Below are 21193 nucleotides of genomic sequence, written 5' to 3'. Positions count from 1 at the left end.
TTTCGCAGGAGCCCAGACCCTTACCCCTGACCTTACCATGTTTGCACTCTGTGACCCCATCCTCTGCAGGTTACTTTCTCAATTTTCTGGAGCCAGTCAACAATATCACCATTGTCCAGGGCCAGACGGCAATCTTGCACTGCAAGGTGGCGGGGAACCCACCCCCCAACGTGCGGTGGCTGAAGAACGATGCCCCGGTTGTGCAAGAGCCACGGAGAGTCATCATCCGGAAGACAGAATATGGCTCTAGGCTGCGGATCCAAGACCTGGACACAACGGACACAGGCTACTACCAGTGCGTGGCTACCAACGGGCTGAAGACCATCACGGCCACCGGAGTTCTGTATGTGCGGCTCGGTGAGTGGGGACAGCAGAGGCGTGATGCTAGCGGGTAGCGTCGTCAGTGCGGAGCACGGGATGTGTTTGGTCTTTGTAGCTGAGTTTTGTAGCATGCACAGGTCATCAGAAATCCCGAAAACCACCCCAGGGGCCTCCCCTGTGGCGCTCAGGAGCTCCTGAGCCTGTCTACGGTCGCTAAGGAGAATAATCACAAATGGAGCAGTCTGTAAACGCAGGCCACAGGAAAGCACCTCAGACACACAAGGTGAGCAGGGATGAGTTCAGCAAGGCCACGTGGCCAGACACCAGGTCGCAGGATTTTGGTGACGGCGCCACAGACTGCAAAGGCCAGAGCTTACCTGCTGCTTTTTCTGTGGTTCTTTCCCGAGTGCACATGGGACAAAGCTGGCTCCCCTGGGCAGGAATATAGGGCACATATACACACGGAGCCATAGGATAAAATGGCAGCAGTAAATGACCCCTCTTTGATCTAGTAGGAGAAGGTCCCCAGCAATGGATGTCTTGGGCCTGTCATCTGGGCTCACATTTGAGTCAACTCTAGTGAGTAGAACAGATTTTGTGGATAAAGTTTAGATGAGGAACGAGCAGGGACTGGAAAACTGTCCACGTGTGCTCACATACAGGAAGTTCTGTTTCTGGGGTGTCTGATATCATTGGCATGTTCTCCTGAGTGGGGGGAGAGTCCGAAGCCTGCGAACAGCTGGCCACAGAGGAGCTGCTGGGCTGCCCATGTTTATCACTGGCCACGTGAATAACTTGTCATTTTCTTTAACATTTTAGGTCCAACACACAGCCCGAACCACAATTTCCAGTAAGTATCCATCTCCGGACACTTGACTGACATCCCGAGTGTTTCTCTTAATGTGAGAATCCAGGGGGAACCCTACAATGGCCGTGCCTGTACTCCTGAGCTTGCTGGAAGCTGGCTTGGAACTTAGATAAACGGGCGTTTAATTCACATTGGGAAACTTACAGTATCGTAAAAACAGATGTGAAGTGCTTTCAGCTACCGTAATTGCACAGGGCAACGGAATGGGATATCTAAACCTGCTCGCCAGATTCTCACGGGGGTGTTTGTGGACGTGGGAATTATTCTCATTTTGCAATCCAGCACCACAGTCTGCAGTTCCTATATTTGTTTTTCTGGGGTTAAAGATTGAACCCAGGGTCTTGCACAGGCTCTGCCGCTGATCTGTGTCCCTGGACTGTATCCCTGGCGCCCCCGCGCCTGCAGTTTATAGGTGTGCCCACTGAGCCTTAGGACCCCCTCTGCAGCAGGTTCTCATCCGCTTTAAGGAGGAGCCTGAGGCTCATGGGTCTTTAGGGAGCTCTTGATGGATTCTGGCCTTTTGTTTCCCTGTAAAACACCACTCCTCCGCAGCCCAGCCACTTGGGAATGTCTCTACACTGTGACGCTCTAGGTTTTTCTCTGCCTGGAGAGTTACTTCTTCCATTGCGTGAGTAGCAATCATCCTTTCCGATAAGGCCCTTCAGATCTCTGAGCAGAACTTGTTCGCTGGTTCCCATTTCCACGTGGCCTTGGGACCCACCAGGTGATGAACATGTTGAGGTCACAGTGTGGCTTGCAGGAGTTACTTCTCTTTTTCCATCATAGGGGAACTAGGGATTAGAACTCAGTCAGACTTGGGCAGGTCCTCTCTACTCACTGAGCCATTTAACCAACCCCTAGGTGGCAATAAACATTTTCCTTGTTTATGAAGAATTCCTGGGCTTTTCGTGTTGTGTGGTTTTACGGAATATCCCAGTTTCCTTTATCTACTCTGATTAATCTGTTTAGATCGCACTAATAGTGAATTCACAGAGAAATGGATGAGAAGTGAGTTTTCCTCTCGGAACCGCTCCTGCCATGCTCTAAAGTATCCCCAATGTTTTATGATGAAATATTTCAAACACGAAGTGTTGGGGGGAGTTTTAGAGCAAGCACCCAGGCACGACCAGCCACAACCAAGCCTTCACAAATCTGCTGGCTTTATTGTATCTTTCTACCACCATCCATCCATCCATCCATCCGATTTCTTCCTTACTTCACAGTGTGTTGCAGACAGCCTCACACCTGTCTTGAAACACTTTGGTGTGGATACCTACAGTGTTACCGTGTATAGTGTTTACAGCTAGCAATAGAGGCCTGTGTCTCTGTAGTCACAGTTTCAGATACAAAGGTGACTGTAGCTTTCACAATGGTAACATTCTGCTCCAGAACAGATTTCCTGTTGTGGGATGACATCACAGATTTAGGATATTAGGGTGAGCTAGGTATTCTCTTGACTTAGTGCTGGGTCAATCTGACCTTGAATGTAATTAATTCTTTCTTAAATTGCCAAATGAAAACTTGTACAGCCAGGCCTCTTGTACAGCAGGTTTGTAATACCTGCCATGTGGGAAGCTGAGGCAGGAGGAGAGTTCAAGGCTAGCCTTGGTTTCAGGAAGGAGCTTAGGGCCAGCCTGGGCAACTTTGTGAGACTTTGTACTTTAACAAAAAACAAAACAAAACAAAACAAAAAAAAACAGCCAGAGCTCTTGCCTAGCATTCTTAGGCCTTAGGTTCGATTCCAGATACACCACACAAAATAATGAATAAATAAAATAAACACTAAAATTTGTGTGTATTGTCTAAGAGTGTAGCTCGACAGTAGAAGTTTTAGCATACGAAACACACTGGGGTCAGACCAAAACCTTATATATGTTTACAGACTACAGAATGATGCCTTGATATATTTACATGTTGTAGAATGACCTAATCGGGCCAATTAGTATATGCATTATCTCACATAATTACGTGTGTGTGTGTGTGTGTAAGAGAGAGAGAGAGAGAGAGAGAGAGAGAGAGAGAGAGAGAGAGAGAGAGAGAGAGGAAGGAACAGGTAAAATCTGTTTATTAGCAATTCTTAGTTATACCTTGTTCTTAACTATACTCACCTACTCGCCATATTGTAAATAGGTTGCTTGGTCTAGGTTTATCGTCATACCTAATTGAAATCTTTTCATGCTATGATCAGCTGTCCCATGATCCCTCCCTGCCTTCTGTCCTCAGAGCACACATTGGTGCTGGCAGCCTGCGGCTTCTGCGGCTGTGCAGTGCAAGGCAGGTGGGTGTCCTGGGTGGTTAAGGGATTTGCCACCCTTCTGTGTGCCTTCAGTCGGTGGTGAGGAAGGTGTGTGTCAGGAACAAAGGCTTAAGAAAGGGTGGCGCCTCCCTTTCCTGTAAGCTCACGCAAGTACAGTTGGGACGATGCCCAGGGGATCATGCATGCCTGACATTTCATACGTGGGCTTGGTTTTGTTTCCGCTGTTAACTTAGCGGTGGCTTGTGTTTACTATAATCAGCCCATATACCCCCAGACCACGAACGATTAGGGGTGGGCAGCAGTGAGGCTCCCTGGGGCCTCATCATTAGAGCCCCATCCTCATTCTGTTGTCCTCAGCCAACCTTGATGTGCATGGGTGTGTGAGTCACACTGTTTCAAGAGAGTGCCTTATGCTTTTGAATGGTTCAAAAGTAAGCTTGTGCTCGGTACTTTTAAAGTCATCTTCAGAGCCACGTCCTAAGCCCTAGTATTTCCCGACTTACTTGGATACTAAGCATATCCAAGACTGCCCCTCTCTTCTCCAGCTGCATGCTTGCGACCCCAGAATCCCCATTCCCAAGTCCAGCTTACCTGGTGGTATACAGACCTGGGGCCTCAGTCAAATAATGAGTGTCTGTCTCCCTGCGCCTGGCTCATAGGCAGGTGCACCAACGTGTCTAAGCCGAGCATTGACTTGTACCCCAGTTCTCCCGCTGCTTTTTCAGGAGAACGAATGTTCTTAAGTCTAGTTCAGACTTTATCCTAATTACAGAAGAAAAAATGCTTAAAAACGATTTAAATTGCCACTGACAAGCCGGTGACTACAGATGACTTCAGATGTCAGGCTGATTTATTGTAAGGGGCATTCTCAGCAAAGGGTCCTAGACCAGCAGTCCTCAAAAGCTCAACTCAGTCTCAAGTAGAGCGTGGAGGAGGGACACTGGTCTTAATCTTTGCTGTTGCCAGATACAAGTTCTAGACGCGCCAGGCTATGGAGAAAGGAAGACAGACTACCGTCTTGAGCCCTTCTCAGCCCTTCGTGTGCATCAGCATCATCCGTGTTAGCCACGCAATGGGTACCAGGCCACACCTTGGAGTGTCATCTGTATACACCACCTTGCTAGTCTCTCAGGGCCAGACCTCTGAAATGCCCTCTGTTGCCATGGATAAGGCAGAGGGCGCCCATGTGGGCTGCCTTTGTTCTCAAAGTCTACCCCTGGCATTCAGTTCTGGAATACACCTCATGGACTGTTGTCATTCATAAAATCCTTGTTTCCAAAGAGCACTGTGCAGGGAGTGCCGCGAAGTTTCTGATGTAGCTCTAGAGAGAGATGTGTTGGATGCGTAATGTCCTCGTGCTAGGGACCTGTAGACGAACACCTAGCGCACACATCTCTCCATCCTTAAGAAGTCTTGCCATGGGCCAGAGGTGGTAGCACACGCCTTTGATCCCAGCAGTCTGGAGGTAGAGGCAGATCGACCCCTGTGAGGCCAGCCTGATGTGTATAGTGAATTCCAGGCCAGCCAGAGCTATGCAATGAGATCCTGTCTCAAAAAGAAATTTAAAAATAAAGTCTTCCCATGCTTTCTATTTCCTTAAGAATCCAGGTTCCTAAAAAGTGACTAAGGTTTTAAACAGCCATGCTAGGGTTTGTAGCAGACCTGACTAAAGGTGAGAGGTCCCTCTTGGTCTCTTACTACAGAACCATTGATGACGCCCCATGTCAACAGACTGTCATGACCTGAATTGGGCAGTGTGCTTTAGGGTTTATTTTTGAGTTTCCCTTTCTATGAGTTTAAGTTGATGTACCCAGAATGATGTCATCATTTATTGAAGTCTCCAGTCCTCAGACTCCATCTTCTTACCCCGCAGCACCCAGAAGCCTAGGATATTGTTCCTGGCTCTGGACTTGGCCTTTTCCAGAGCTTTGTAGAGCTCGAGGCGCACACACAGTTCAGAGCTACTTAGCTGCAAGGCCACTGTGTGCTGTTTTTCATACTGATGGAATATTTGGACCAAGGGGAAAAATGCTGGCCTACTATGTAATCCCAGCCCTTGGGATGCTGAGGCAGGACAATCCCTGAGAGTTCACAGCCAGCCTGGACCACGGAGTGAGTTCAGAATTAGCCTGGACTAAACAGAAAGGCCCTGTCAGAGAAAGAAACAGACAAATAAAGCAAAAATTAATGCCTTGTAAAATTCTGAGTTAAAAACGCCTTGTGGGACCGTTCATCCTCTGCGGTCACTTAGAGGGGTGTGCTTGTCTTCCCAGGGATGACTATCAGGAAGACGGCTTCTGCCAGCCCTACCGGGGGATCGCCTGTGCGCGTTTCATCGGGAACCGGACGATTTACGTGGACTCTCTCCAGATGCAGGGGGAGATTGAAAACCGAATCACAGGTACGGAGCACACAGTTCCCTCAGGACACAGCCAACACCTATGCAGGCACCCGTGCGTGTGCACAGTTGGCTGCCACTCTAGTGTTTTGTCAGTTAGTGGCACAGACAGCAAGGCCCTCTAACGTCTTTTGCAGTAGGAAATAGAAGGTCTTTCTTAGAAACGGTTGCACTTGCTAACGTGTTTTGCCCTAAAATATCCCCAGCTCGTGTGTTTACGTTAGCACTTGTTTCCCTCAGAAATGAACACTTCATAACAATATGTTTCTCTGTGCCGCGTGTAACCGTCACTGGTGTGTGGGTTCACACGGGTTGGTGACATGAAGACTCAGACACATTGAGGAGGAACAAACCCCTCTGCCTCTGCAGGGGCTCAGTGCCTTTTCTTCCCTGCTCTGGGCATCTTCATTTTTTCCTGTACTTACACTTTAGCTAGTAGATTTCCATATCTCAAAACAAACTCTCTGAAGCTTCTCAGGATACAATGCCAGGTGCAAATACTTGATTTATGAGGTACTGGGTTTTCCAGGGTTCCTCTAAACCAAGTTTAGCATAGACTTTGTATCCATGGGAACCTCTCAGTCAAGATTCACACTGGGCAAAAAAAGGTATTTGCAACACAAAGGAAGAACTAGGGGCTGGGTGAAAACTCTGGAGCCAGGGCAGGTACAGCCCAGCGGAGTTCATGGCCAGCAAGAGTTACTTGCTAATCCTCTGGTGCCAGGCCAGCATATTTTTCTGCCACTTCTTTGGCTCACAGCTTCAAGACTGAGATTCCCAAGCTACATGGCACCAGCCTGCTGAGGCCTCCCTAGCTTCGCCACATCACAGTGGGAGCCAAGGCCGGTCCCTCAAGGAGCTGCAGTTGGTCCCCTGTCGGTGGCCTACAGGGGAGAGAGACAGCTAGGTGTGGTCCGTAGAGAGCTGGGGTATAGAGTTTATACAGTGGGTTATGGATGGAGAAGGGAAGGGGAGAGGAGGAGAAGAGAGAGGCAGAAGCTGCCTCTCCAGAATAAGAGGAGAAAGAGAGAGAGAGAGAGAGAGAGAGAGAGAGAGAGAGAGAGAGAGAGAGGAAGAAGAAGAAGAGGAAGAGGACGAGGAGGAGGAAGAGGACGAGGAGGAGGAGGGGAACTTCAGAGGAGGTGGGAGATCCTCTTGCCTTGGCTGAAGGGAAGGGTTGGGAGTAGGAGGAGCTTGTCTCTTAAAGGGATAGGGTACCCAGGTCAGCAGATTACAACATAAACCACAGTAAGCAAATACAGATTGTTTGGAACGCACACACATTCACAACTCGGCCGGGCCAGGGGTGTCAGGGGCACTGACGTCATGGTCACTTTTAATCTGCTTGAGTGTCACTCTGGATTTTCCTAGATTCCTACATCATCAGCTGTGCCATGCCTGGTCCACAGCTACTTGGGAAAGGAGACAGTGATGGGCAGAGGAGATGAGGCAGTGAGTGAATTTGCAGTGCTCAGCTCCAGAGAACAAAGTCAGATTCCAGAGACCTGGCTCTGGGTCTGTATGCTGGAATAGGTCAGACAGGAAGCAAAGCTGTGCTTCTCAGTGTCTTGAGGACCTTGCTGATTGACTGACTGTGTGATCTCTGCATCCCCCTTGGGTTCGTTGGTGGGGTCTTGGTCAGAAGAAGTTCTAGAAAGAAAATAAGTCAGATGGAATCCTGCAGCCCTTCTCCCTTTTCTTCACTATGCTCCAAGCAGGATGCCTTCCTCCCCAGACTCTGAGGGAGCAAGGTGGGGGGGGTGAGGGGGGAGGGGCACAGGTACCTACCCAGCTCCTCTCTTTAGCTGAATGCTCTCTGTGGAGTTATTGGCCAGGTTTCCTATTAGAACCAGCAATGAGGTCTGGGAAAGAGAGCGCCAGAGCCCTGCCATGGCAATAGCATGGGGTGGCATGAAGCTTAAGGTGGAAATATGCCATTGTTGACATGACCTCATAAGTTTAGCTCTTCATCAGACAGAGGATGAGTCCATGGTCCCCGCAGAGCCTGCCTGCCCTGTGTAAGCTATGTAGGTGAGAAAGCTCTGTGAAGTAAGTGTTGGTGCTCTTACCAGAAACATGTTCGAATGTCATCTCAAGCAATGGTGAAGCCTTGGGGTTCGGTGACAGATTGCTTCATGCTATGACTCCACATAGGCAGGGCCCATCTGCTTTGCAGACGCAGACTCCAGTAGGCTTTGAATCATTAGCTCCAGAACCAGCATGACGCCACTGAGCTTGTTCCCCGCTAGCTTTGCTGGTTCAGCAGGCATGGGCTCTTTCAGGCAGAAATCTATTAAAAATAGGATATAAAATCCCCTCAGACGGTGTGTAAGAGGCCGATGTGAGGCAAGTAAATTTTGTATTGAGTCTGGTTTCCTCACCAGAGGTCTCACTAAGTGTATGCACATGTTTTAGAATCTGGGTGTGTCCCCAAGCCAAAAGTTTCCCCAGTCTCTTTCACAGAGCTGATGGGTTTGGGGGAGCAGCATTCACCTTTGTAGATCAGCAGGCTTGAATTTGCCTCCTCGGGTCCACTTCATTAAAGACCAGGCTATAGTAATGACCTGTGGGACAAGCCATGTGCCCTGACATCCTTGAGTCAGTTTTCGAGATGATCCCCATAGACTCCTGATGAATTTGACATTCTCCTAATTGGCGAACACTGAGCCTAGGCAAATGACTGCCCTGCATGCTGTTGTCTCTTCCTCGTTGCTTACAAGATCAGAGAAGGGACCAGAAAACTGGGATAGCCACGCGGCCTGACTTCACTGCTGCTCTGAAAGGGGTCATGTGAGCCATTGGAGGTGGAGGCCGGTGCTTTCAGCTCTTGGGGTGCTGAGGCAGGAAGAGCAAGAGACTGAGGCTAGGCCGAACTGTGGGCCTAATCCTTTCTGGAGGGCGGAGGAGGGTGGCGTAGAAGAAGGAGTTTCCAAATGTGTGACTTCTTTTTATCGGGGGACAGACTGTCTGCCGTTCTGATGATCTGAAGGGCCTGGCTTCTGCTGAACAAGCTCTTTAACTAACGCTGGCTCTTCCCCGAGCCCGGAACACAGAACTGTGATGTCACTCTAGATTGGCTGACTTCCGAGGACACAACTGTGTAGACCACAAGTCTTAGTCATGGTTACTGTTGCTGTGATGAAACACCAAAAGCCACTCGTGGAGGACAGGCTTCCACACCACCGTTCATCATCCAAAGCTGTGAGGCAGGAACTCACACAGGGCAGGAGCCTGGAGGCGGAGCTGATGCAGAGGCCCTGGAGGCTGCTGCGTACTCTCTTGCTCCCCAAGGCCTGTGCAGCCTGCTTTCTTATAGAATCAAGGTTACCAGCCCCGGGATGGCATCACCTGCAATGGGCTGGGCCCCTCCCCATCAATCACTAATTTAAAGAATGTCCTACAGGCTTGCCTACAGCCTGATCTCATGGAGGCGGTTTCTTATTCGAGGCTCCCTCCTCTGAGATAGCTTTAGCCTGTGTCGAGTTGACAGTTGACTTAAAGCTATCCAACCACATTTGCATGGCTGTATCTTGTGTGGAGCTCGGCCAATGGGTGGCATTCAGACTAGGCAAAGGTGAGGACAGGGGCTGTGGAAGCGCCCTCCCTGCCTAGAGCTGGATCCCACCCGTCTTTTCAGTACTGTGTGAAGTTTGTTTAATGTGTGTGGTTTCAACTAATCACCTGACAAATAAAGAAACAGGTCCACAAAGGATGGAGGGACCAACTGTCACTTATATACAGTAAATGAGAATTGGCTGGAGCCAGACTCAGCAGCTGCAGCCGGGGTCTGGGCCTGTATCCTGGGAATAAAGGAGTGGCAGCAGCACCACCTGCTGGTCATATCTGATAGTACACAGAAATGTGGACTAGAGGCATAAGCGCCCCAGTGGAGGAACCCGACTGCTCCAGTTCCCCGCTTCTCCTGCATACCTAATCCACACTGCAGATGCTCTCTGCCTGGGCCTCTGTGGTGAGCCTGGTTTACCCAGAAGACCTCTCGCTTAGAGCCCTGCCTCTTCCTGTGCTGTGTTCTGGAACCTTCCAACTCTAGGCTCTGTGTAGCCCATGCTGTAGCCCACACCCATACTAGATGCTCAGGAGATAAATCCTAGAGCTGGGTGTTAGTTGGGGTGAGGCCAAGGCTCCAAGACTGGAATGAGGTGAAAGTCTGGGTGTCCAGGGCTCAGAGGCACCAAAGAAGTAAGAGGTGGGGGTGGGGTTCAGGGTTGTAGAGCAGGTCACTGGAAGTGCTAAGGTTGTGGTTTGGGCAAAGCTTAGAGGTGTTGGCATACAAAAGAGTCCCACAATAGCCGGGAATGGAGTATAACAAAGGTTTGTTTATTTGGGGATAAACTCAAAGAAAGGGTAGCGATCCAAGTTCTCTGCGTGCCCTGGGAACTGAGACGGAATCCAGAGACCACACCCAAAGTGGGCCGCTATCTTAAAAGCTATTGGTTGACGGAGTTCCCACAGCAGCGAGGTATAGGGGTTGTTCAGGGTGATGATTCTGTTAGGGCACAGGTGTGTACATCAGAGTTTGTCAGAAGGTGTATGTGCCTGGAATAGGATATTGGGGATGCGGAGCAGTGTTTTAAGGTGGGCACCCAGGTTAGGGGTTAGGGCTCCATGATGGGTTGCGGGGGTCCCGGAACCCAGAGGAGGGGACTGGGTGGGGGCTATCTTGGATAGGGGGTGCAGTTGAGAGGGTGGAGAAGATCAAGAACCAAGGACAGAGGCTTGCGGGGTTGGTGTTTAGGGGTGGGACAGATCAGAGACCAGGTGGTACGGCTGATCAAAGGCCTTGGGCAGGGGCGGGGCTGAGCTACCCCTCACCGGAGTCTCTTTTCCCCCCCGCAGCTGCCTTCACCATGATTGGCACCTCCACACACCTGTCAGACCAGTGCTCCCAGTTCGCCATCCCATCCTTCTGCCACTTCGTCTTCCCTCTGTGCGACGCTCGCTCTCGGGTGCCCAAGCCGCGGGAGCTGTGCCGGGATGAGTGCGAGGTGCTGGAGAACGACCTGTGCCGCCAGGAGTACACCATTGCCCGCTCCAACCCGCTCATCCTCATGCGGCTGCAGCTGCCCAAGTGCGAGGCGCTGCCCATGCCCGAGAGCCCTGATGCTGCGAACTGCATGCGCATCGGGATTCCTGCCGAGAGGCTGGGTCGCTGTGAGTGCCCTGAGGGTGCAAGGCTGAGGGTACAGGACAAAAAAACCAAACAAAACAACATCAACAAAAAACCACCTCTATGCGTCTCAAGGCCCCTGTGCCCTACTAAGCAGAGTCAGGGCCACATCCAGAGCCCACAGTGCAGACAGTCCCAGGACCGCCCTCTAGTGGTCGGGAACTAGCGATTCGGAATTAATCTGCCCCAGGCTCTCATTCCTGCTGTACCCTTCTCTTGTCTGGATCCTTCTCCTTGAACCTGGAATTTCCAAAGCAAGTGTGCTCTTGGTTCCTACTCCAAGCGATGTTGAGAGCGTTGGGGTGGCAGGGCCAGCCTCCTAGCTTGTTTAATGGTCTCCAGGCTCCTACACCCCCTAGTCTCCTTAGCCCCAAGGATTTCTTGCATTGGACAACTTTTAAGAGCTCAGAAAGCCCATGTAGCCCTAGAGAAGGGAATGGGGGCTGCCCAGCTTTCCTAGGTGTCTGTTCTTGGACCATCTGACCTCAAAGAAGGGGATTGTCCCATTCTTCTGAGATCTGACCTGGTAGAGGCCTTTCTTTGGGCCCACACAGGGCTCCCATCTCTTCTCCATGACAGCGTACCCTGTGTCTCCCCATCTTCCCACTGCTGGGCTCTGGAGGTTTAGTCAGCTCCACGAGCCCTGACAGGAGGGACAGAGGCCAGTCAGCATAGGTCTAACATGGCTCTGCCAGCATCAGTGAGGAAAGCCGTTTCCATATAGCATTGAAGACTTCAGGGGTGCTACCAAAACAGGTGGGGGGGGACCCAGGCCTGAGACTTCCTTTTCTGTGGACCCCAGGGATATTTAATATCTGTAATTCATGTGGGTGTTACAGAAGTGGCAACTCCTTACCAGGGCAGTCAGGTGCTTGACCCCACATGGCCTACATCCACACCTTGACATTGGGTTTACACTGTGACCCAAGCAAGAGGCTGAAACTCACATACTCTCTGTTCCTATGATGGTGATAACGTCACTAACCTCACGAAGTTGGATGGAGCCTGAGCTAAGAATTAGACTTGTCTTAGGAGAGCATTTGTAGTAAATACATGTAAAGCTTAACTTGAACATCCTGGGTTCTAGTGTGTTCTCAGCTAGCGTGGCTAAGCCAGACTCTCAGTGGACAGCAGAGGTGGCCACTGGGGGTGCAGGACCAGGCCTGGGACTTGGTCCATTTGTTTATACAGTTCCATTTTGCTTCTAGAACAAGTGCGCATGGGCTGTTGTTGGCATCAGCATTCTGCCCTGGGCAGCTGGGTGTGGGTGCCTGGCGGGTCTCAGGGCTGGAGCAGCTGCAGTAGCTGGTCCTTCCTGCATGTGTCCCTGTTTTACCTTCTGCATCACTGATGGGCTTAGGACTTGGTTCACTGCCTCTGGTGCTCCTTCTCCGGGTCATGCATCAAACCCTTAGGATACCTAAGAAGATATCCTAATCTTCTGGATATCCTGCAAGGAGGCAGAGTAGCTTTGTCGTTCCTTTCTGGACACCCCCGCAGGGCAGCAGGGCTCTGCATGCAGGCTTGTCAGCGTCCCTGGGTGCTCAGACCCCCCCTAACTCTCTGCTTCTCTCAGATCACCAGTGCTACAACGGCTCCGGTGCTGATTACAGGGGCATGGCCAGTACCACCAAGTCAGGGCACCAGTGTCAGCCTTGGGCTCTGCAGCACCCCCACAGTCATCACCTGTCCAGCACGGAGTTCCCAGAGCTGGGAGGAGGCCATGCCTACTGCCGGAATCCCGGGGGCCAGATGGAAGGCCCGTGGTGCTTTACGCAGAATAAAAACGTACGCATGGAACTGTGTGCCGTACCCCCGTGTAGTATGTATTCTCTCTATATATTTTTTAAAAATGTTGACTGTTGAGTTTGTCTGTAATAAGAATTTGGGGTATTGCCAGGGGACAGCGGGGACCCTCCTGTCCCTTCTTACCATCTCTATTATTTGTTCTTAAAGAAAATTAAAGTACCAGACCATCATAGGATGCTTTAGGATATGAAAAGACTGACACTGTGCTGGATAGCCCTTATCTCACCATCCAGTGGTAATTGCTGTGTGCATTCTAGAACCTTCCTCCCATCAGGTCCCTATGTGTGTGGTCCTGGGACATTTAATTTGACACCTGGGTTCTCTCTTCAGCGTGGCTGCCTCGGGTTTTCTAAGCTTGACAGAAGTAATTCCCACACCCCTGTCCCATTTTCTTGGCTCCCATACATATGGTAGAGTAAGGAGACAGTAGATTTCAAGTCTCAGCATCCCCCAAGGTGTCTCTGTTATGTCATGAATGAGAGAGGGCCATGCAATTCCTGGTTTGAAACATTAGTTGTTGGAGCTGGAGAGATGGCCCAGAGATTAAGAGCACTGGCTGCTCTTCCAGAGGACCCTGGTTCAGTTCCCAACACCCACATGGCAGCTCACAAGCATCTGTAACTCCAGTTCCAGGGCATCCAACACCCTCACACAGACACACATGCAGGCAAAACACCAATGCACATTAATAATAAAAGGTAACCATCAAAAAAAATTTTTAAAAAATCAATAATCAACTATGTCTGAGTGCCTCACCCGTCTGAGGAGCCCGGAGCCACTGCCTTTACCCGTCACCAGACTGGGAGGACTGGGGCACACCTCTTAATAAGCATGTGTTCACTTGGAGGAACTCTCCTTGAGAATGAAAAATCGCGACATTTCCTCCAGGTGAAATCTACTTCCGAGGGAATGCTTTGGCTCTATAAAGCCTTTCTTCTGAGAAATGGGTCCACAAGGCCTGCTGGGGAAAATCCTGACTAGTAGGACTTGAGTATGCAGGGTCTCAGCCATCTGACTCTCGCCGTTGTCCTGGGCTGAGTTTTAGAAAGATGGAGGTCAGGCTTCTGACAATGATTTCCTCAGTTCTGTGGGGGTGTTCAGGTAGGAGACATTTTGATAAGCAGCTATTATTTTGTAGTTTAAAAATAAACTAAAGAAAAATATATAAGTTATTGAACCTGGAATCCTGGTCTGCATTCATGGGACAGACATGCAAGGGGCCTCTTTGAAGAATTGCTAATGAGAGCCAGGTACTGGTAGTGTGTCATAGGAGGCTCCAGGGTGGCCCGGACGGCTTTACAGGGAATGGGACATGGGTAAAGGAGCCTCTATCTGTCTGTCCCGACAGAGAGCGGAATAGCTTACTGTGCTCCAAAGTGAGCAGGGAATACAGACAACATGGTTCTATTTACAGCCATTTCCCAGCTCACCTTAGGAAAGCCCACTTTCCATATGAGAAGAGTTAAGTATAAGTTACTTTGTGTGCTTCAGCTGAAGCTACACATACAGAAGTTTGAGCACCAACTCATCAGCAGCAAGGCAACCTTTGGTGCCAAGCATCTCTGTGAATAATGACCTCCCATTTTCTTTTCTTTTCCTTTCTTTTCTTTCTTTTTTCTTTCGAGACAGGGTTTCTCTGTCGCTTTGGAGCCTCTCCTGGAACTCGCTCTGTAGACCAGGTTGGCTTCGAACTCAGAGATCCACCTGACTCTGCCTCTGAATGCTGGGATTAAAGGTGTGCCCCACTACCACCCGGCTACCTTCCCATTTTTCTATTACTGTCTTCTCTACCCCCACCCCCATCCCCCACCCAGTGAGCGTGTGTTGTGTTGGTAATTTTTAAACGGTGTAAATGAACCCATTGCTATGTGAACAGGATGCGTGTTTCTTCTCTTGGGGGTGAGGGGGTGGAAACTCCCTCACTGCCTTTAGTTTTGTTTCGTGGTGCTGTGCATGCACTGTGATAAAAGACTCTTAGCAAAAACAATTTAGGGTAGAGTGGATTTTTCCGGCTTCTAATCTCACATCAGTCCATCATTGCAGGGAAGTCGGGCGCCAGGACCTTGAAGCGACCAGGCACATCATGTTCAGCAGAAGCAGGGAGGGATCAGTGAGGATGTGCCAGGGCTCAGCTCGCCCTCTCCATCATATTCAGTCCAGGATTCCCAGCCCAGGCAATGGTCTTCCCACACCAACTCTCTTAATCAAGAGAGCCCCTTAATCTGGATAGTCTCACAGAAGTGTCTAGAGGCTTGCAGCCTAGGTATCTGCCTGGCAATACAAATCATCACACCCATGCTAAAAATAAAAACAGAATTGGAGTCTGATTTCTCTCCCCTCCCCCGACTCCGAACTTCTGGAACATTCTGGGATCCTTTCTGGGAAAGTTGCTGCATAAGTACACAGGGAGGGGCATTGTGTGTGATTTTTGTCTTATTGTATGTTAGTTGTTTCAGAAGGTCAGGTGACAAGAATGAGTTTGGGGTACAACTCCAAACTTGATTTTTGCTCCTCCCCAAGGTGACACCAAAGCATGCAGCATAGACTGGGTGTTCGCTTTCAGATACCACAATCCCTAGAAAGGGTTTGTTTGCTGCCACATGGGAGCTCACAAGTCTGATGTCATTATTTACAGGGCTCAAGGGGATGGAAAAACCACATGGTTCCCTAGGCTCTCTGGAAAGCCAGCCTCATGCTCGTGTGTGTGTGTGTGTGTGTGTGTGTGTGTGTGTGTGTGTGTGGTAGAGGGCGAGCTCTGCCTTAATTTCTCAAATCACACCAGCTACTCTTGAAATTCAGTGACTTTCGTTAGAGTGATACATGGGAGTGGGAAGCCATCAGGGACAGTCAACCCTCTGCCATGCCTTGCCCAGTACTCGTTAGTCCCTACCCAACCCTTCTTGCTATTGTCCTTTGGTCTATCTCCCTGTGTGCCCCTCTGAACCTTCCCACAAGGCCTTTATATAGAAGATGAAACTCTTCCTTGGGGCAAAGTGAAGGGGAAATCAGAAGGTCCTTGTTTATTGGCCCGGATTGTCCGTCTAGAATTCTTTTTCCCTGTTGCATCTTGTAACGAGGACATGGTCTCAGGACACCTCTTCGCTCTTCTTCCTTGTACTCTTCTTTACGGCAACCACATCTGTAATTGTTAGGTTATAGGTGTCATCAGTATACAGAACTGTTCAAATATAGCAAGATGTTAAGTAGGGGAAAGGTTATCAAGGACAATGAACTGTGGAGCCCTGGGTAAAAATCAAAGAGAGAGCCGGGTGGTGGGTGGTGCATGCCTTTAGCCCCAGCACTCGGGAGGTAGAGGTAGGCAGAGCTCTGTGAGTTCGAGGGCAGCCTGATCTACAAGCAAGAGCTAGTTCTAGCATAGGCTCCAAAGCTACAGAGAAATCATGTCTCTAAAAACCAAAAGGAGGAGGAGGAGAGCAGAATATTGAAATAGCTAATCATACTTGAATACGTTACTTAGTGGTGGGAGGGATGGGATTGGGGAGCTTATAGCTGAAAAGGTGGTGTCTTTTGAAAACTGATGGCCTCCCCACTGTGATCCCCAGGTCCCCGAGATGGCAGCAAGATGGGGATCCTGTACATCCTGGTGCCCAGCATTGCCATCCCCCTGGTCATCGCTTGCCTCTTCTTCCTCGTGTGCATGTGCCGCAACAAACAGAAGGCTTCGGCCTCCACTCCACAGCGCCGGCAGCTGATGGCCTCGCCCAGCCAGGACATGGAGATGCCTCTCATCAGCCAGCACAAACAGGTCCTCTGGCCAGTATCCTACTGAAGCAACTCTTTCCCTGCCTGGCTCAGGATGAAGTGTCAGCCAGCACGAACATGTCCTCCTGGAGGATCCAAGGAGGCAGCTCCCACAGGACCCAGAACAAGCATGGGGTGTCAGCATGGGCATACATAGGCCCTTCTGTGTGGCCTGGTCTGAGCTCAGGGATGGGGGTACCTATAATGCTGGGTTCTGAATTTCCTCCGAGTTGAGGAGCCCTAGGTAAAAATGAAAGAGCAGAACCCAGGAACAGCTGACCATACCTGAATCTTTACCAGGGGGTGGGTAGCTTAGAGTTGAAAGTGATTATAGTTTCGGCAACTGCCTCTCTGAACTAGATGGGAACGTGCGTGTCCATAGGATTCAGCACCTCAGACTGTGGCCCTGCCCCTCCACCTGCCCCAGGACCTCCCTGGCCCAGAGAGCTACCCCAGTTTTGCCCTCAGGGTGACGCTGAAAAGGAGAGTTCAGACTGCTCCACCATTTGAGGGTTACCACAGCATTTTTGAGAGTGGGGATCTTTTTCTGTTGCTTTGTTTTTCAGGGAAGATTGCCAGCCCTTTCATCAGGAGGGATGGCATCCCCGAATGACTGGCCCCACTCTGAGTGTTGTAGATGCCAGGGAAGGGAGTGGAGACGCTGAAATATGGCAGGTGATGGCCTTACCCGGCCTCATGTGTGCGTACTTAGCTCATGACTGACTTTGAGGTCAGTGTTCTCACTCAGATGACTTTATTGGGGTTCCTGAGGTGCCAGGGACAGAGCTGGCTCATTGAGCCCTTCAGTCAAGAATTCCTGAACTCTTGCTGTGGTTTGGGGATTGGCATTTGAGGAGGACACAGGCCCTTAACTTGAGTATGGCTGTACAAGCCCTCAAGTCTGCAGGTAGTTCACCCAGGAGTAGGCAGGGCGGAGAGAGAGGCAGGGGCCATGTCCCTGGGTGTTTCACTTCTAGCCAAAGAATATCATCTAGTGCATAGAAAAGCCTGAGACTGACATGGAGGCGGGCTTAGTGCTAGGCCCTGAACTGAACAAATTCCAGTAGGCACAAAGCTAATGGCAGGGCTCCATGGGCCTACGGGAGAAACAGCATCTTGCTGTGACGTGGACATGCTGGGAGAGGTGTGACAAACACCTGTGTAGGATCCCTGGGTGACTCTGGAAAAGTGGGCTCCAGGCTCAGCTTTGAGTGTGAACTGATGTGTGCTTATATGTGCACAAGGTGTTGGTGGGGGCACAGAGGCATGCTCACACTGGAGAGACCTAACTTGTAGCTGGGTTAAGACCCTGGAGGGTTTCAGGTGGACGTGCCCTCATAGCATCGAAGCTGTAATTAGGGGGCTAAAAGGGCTGTGGGACAGACAGGACCAGCAAGGCCATTTCAGCAATGGTGACCCCAGCCACTCTGCTTTGGTATTGACAATTATGTCTGACTTTTCTTCTCGGCAGGCCAAACTCAAGGAGATCAGTTTGTCCACAGTGAGGTTCATGGAGGAGCTTGGCGAGGACCGGTTTGGGAAGGTCTACAAAGGCCACCTGTTTGGGCCCGCCCCAGGAGAGCCAACCCAAGCAGTGGCCATCAAGACACTGAAAGACAAGGCAGAGGGGCCCCTGCGGGAGGAGTTCCGGCAGGAGGCCATGCTGCGGGCACGGCTGCAGCACCCCAACATCGTCTGCCTGCTGGGTGTGGTGACCAAGGACCAACCCTTGAGCATGATCTTCAGTTACTGCTCCCACGGTGACCTCCATGAGTTCCTGGTCATGCGCTCACCACACTCCGATGTGGGCAGCACCGATGATGACCGCACAGTGAAGTCGGCCCTGGAGCCCCCCGACTTCGTGCACGTGGTGGCACAGATTGCGGCGGGGATGGAGTTTCTGTCCAGCCACCATGTCGTCCACAAAGACCTGGCCACCCGCAACGTGCTGGTGTATGACAAGCTGAACGTGAGGATCTCAGACTTGGGCCTCTTTCGTGAGGTGTACTCTGCAGATTACTACAAACTCATGGGCAATTCGCTGCTGCCCATCCGCTGGATGTCACCGGAGGCCATCATGTACGGCAAGTTCTCCGTTGACTCTGATATCTGGTCCTATGGTGTGGTTCTCTGGGAGGTCTTCAGCTATGGCCTGCAGCCCTACTGCGGGTACTCCAACCAGGACGTGGTGGATATGATCCGCAGCCGGCAGGTACTGCCCTGCCCGGACGACTGCCCCGCCTGGGTCTATGCCCTCATGATTGAATGCTGGAATGAGTTCCCCAGCCGGAGGCCCCGATTTAAGGACATCCACAGCCGACTCCGGGCCTGGGGCAACCTATCCAACTACAATAGCTCAGCACAGACTTCGGGAGCCAGCAATACCACACAGACCAGTTCCCTGAGCACCAGCCCCGTCAGCAATGTGAGTAATGCCCGCTACATGGCACCCAAGCAGAAGGCCCAGCCCTTCCCACAGCCTCAGTTCATTCCCATGAAGGGTCAGATCAGACCCTTGGTGCCCCCAGCACAGTTGTATATCCCAGTCAATGGCTACCAGCCAGTACCAGCCTACGGGGCCTACCTGCCCAACTTCTACCCAGTCCAAATCCCCATGCAGATGGCCCCACAACAGGTGCCCCCCCAGATGGTCCCCAAGCCGAGCTCACATCACAGTGGCAGTGGCTCCACCAGCACAGGCTACGTCACCACAGCGCCATCCAACACATCTGTGGCGGACAGGGCAGCCCTGCTCGCAGAGGGCACTGAGGATGCTCAAAACATCCCTGAGGATGTGGCCCAGGGTCCTGTGCAGGAAGCCGCAGAGGAGGAGGAGGGCTCCGTCCCAGAGACTGAGCTCTTGGGAGACAACGACACTCTCCAGGTGAATGAGGCCCATGTCCAGCTTGAAGCCTGAGGAGGATTCAGGGCCTGGAGCACCAGGATAAAAGTCCCTGATTTGGCCACATGTGAACCTCAGAATGGCTCTGAGCAGTCACAAACAGCGGCCCATCACCAGAGCCCAGGACTGGCAGGCTGGTTTGAGCCAGCCCACCTGAGACTGTGAGAAATCCTACACTCACTCCTGCACTCTGTGCCCTTAAAATTGCCACTGTGGCCTCGGCATGGCTGGAGGGCATTTCAGACAGCAGTCTAACATGGGCAGTGGGGCCTCCTCAGAAACAGGACAGGGAGACCCCCACCGTCTGTCTTATCCTGATGGGAGATAGGTGGTGCGGTAAGGATATTGTGCGAAGAAAGATGGGCTACGCCTTCACACCCTGTTCTCAGGGCTGAGGATCCAGAAACCTGGGGAAACAGGGCTGCAGAGGGCAACAGAGAGGCACCTTGGGCCTAAGATACCCAGAAAGCCTCCTGCTGGCTGAGGGTGGAGGGAGCATTTTCCTCTTCCCTGCCCTGCCCACTGCCATTCATGCTATTTTTAATAGCCAAAAGCCAGCAGAAGCAGGATGCTGCCACCTGCTGGGGTCCAGGGATAAAGGAGCTTCTGAAAACAGTTGGGTGTCCCTTGTATTCAAGAAAAATGTGCCTTTACAGAAACCGACATGATTTTGTATTTTTGTGAAGGGTTTTAATTATACTGCGTATGTATTTTGCCTACTTTTCTGGAATTTAAGGGAAAATGTTTCCTGGGTTTAGAATGTTCAAAGGGAAGCAACTTTGTACAGAAAACAGTATTGCTATTATTTTTTTTTAAAGAACCATGTGCAGACCTTAAATGTAATTTATATGGTTTTCTGTGTGCAGTTTTCACGGAAGTGTTTTGATCCTAAATAATGACTTAGTAATTTAACTGTGCGTATTATCTCTGGGATGTCATCGCGTTAGGGTCGTGACTGGCTTCATCCTGCTACCCGTGAGTCAGGTCCTTTCACTTCAGAGTTCCTGTTCCCATGGGCCATGGGCCACCTGCCTGGCACATGGTGTCAGTTCCTTTTGTAGGCCTCATGCCTGCTGTACCCAATAAATGAATGTCTGTTTGGCACTTCTGCAGGTTGGAAGGACATTGGGTTGAAGCGGGCACCTGCTGGATGAGGGAGCACTTGGATAGGGTTTAGGCTGAGCCTTTCCATGGATTTGCAGTTTTGCGAGGACCAGCGACTCCATGAGACTGAAGCAAGAGTATGGAAAAATGACAGAGACGAGTTCTCATTGCATTTTTCCTCCTTCAATTTGTATTACTCTGTGTGTGTCTGTACACGTGTGTGTATACATCCTACAATTCAGGCCCTCGGGATTGAACTCATGTCATCAGACTTGGTGGCAAGTACCTCAGCCTGCTGAGAGCTTCCCCCCTCCTTTGTGCATTTCACGCATGCTGGGCCAGGTCCCTGACATTATATCTACTGACTCTACCTTGGATTGGCATATCAGTTGTGCATGTTTGCAGGGTTCATTGTGCTGTGGCAACCCATGCATTGAATATGCACTGCGCAAATCCATCCTCCTCTTGGCCACCCTAACCCAGACCTCGAAGAATCGCTATTCTATACTCAGATTGGCTTTTTCCCGCTGCTTTTCTCTTGAGCCTCAAGTGCAGATTCATTGCAGGTAATGTGAAGATGGCCT

At 50.8% G+C, this 21193-nt stretch overlaps 1 protein-coding gene across 1 annotated transcript in view; it reads left to right on the top strand.

Annotated features, from left to right (window-relative positions):
• Ror2 (ROR family WNT receptor 2) overlaps positions 1 to 20979 on the top strand; it is a 175030-nt gene extending 154051 nt beyond the window's left edge. Inside the window, exons 3-9 of the mRNA XM_087896599.1 lie at positions 70 to 357; positions 1141 to 1171; positions 5720 to 5847; positions 10702 to 11016; positions 12609 to 12854; positions 16405 to 16607; positions 18075 to 20979. Of these exons, the coding sequence (XP_087752725.1) occupies positions 70 to 357; positions 1141 to 1171; positions 5720 to 5847; positions 10702 to 11016; positions 12609 to 12854; positions 16405 to 16607; positions 18075 to 19520 (2657 nt within the window). The 3' untranslated portion in view covers positions 19521 to 20979. The remainder of the gene's footprint in view (positions 1 to 69; positions 358 to 1140; positions 1172 to 5719; positions 5848 to 10701; positions 11017 to 12608; positions 12855 to 16404; positions 16608 to 18074) is intronic.
• Positions 20980 to 21193: the final 214 nt, after the last annotated feature.

The sequence above is a fragment of the Myodes glareolus genome, chromosome 14 (assembly GCF_982192425.1).
Source record: "Myodes glareolus chromosome 14, mMyoGla1.1, whole genome shotgun sequence".
NCBI lineage: Eukaryota > Metazoa > Chordata > Mammalia > Rodentia > Cricetidae > Myodes > Myodes glareolus.
This window is presented reverse-complemented; position numbering and strand designations above follow the sequence as displayed.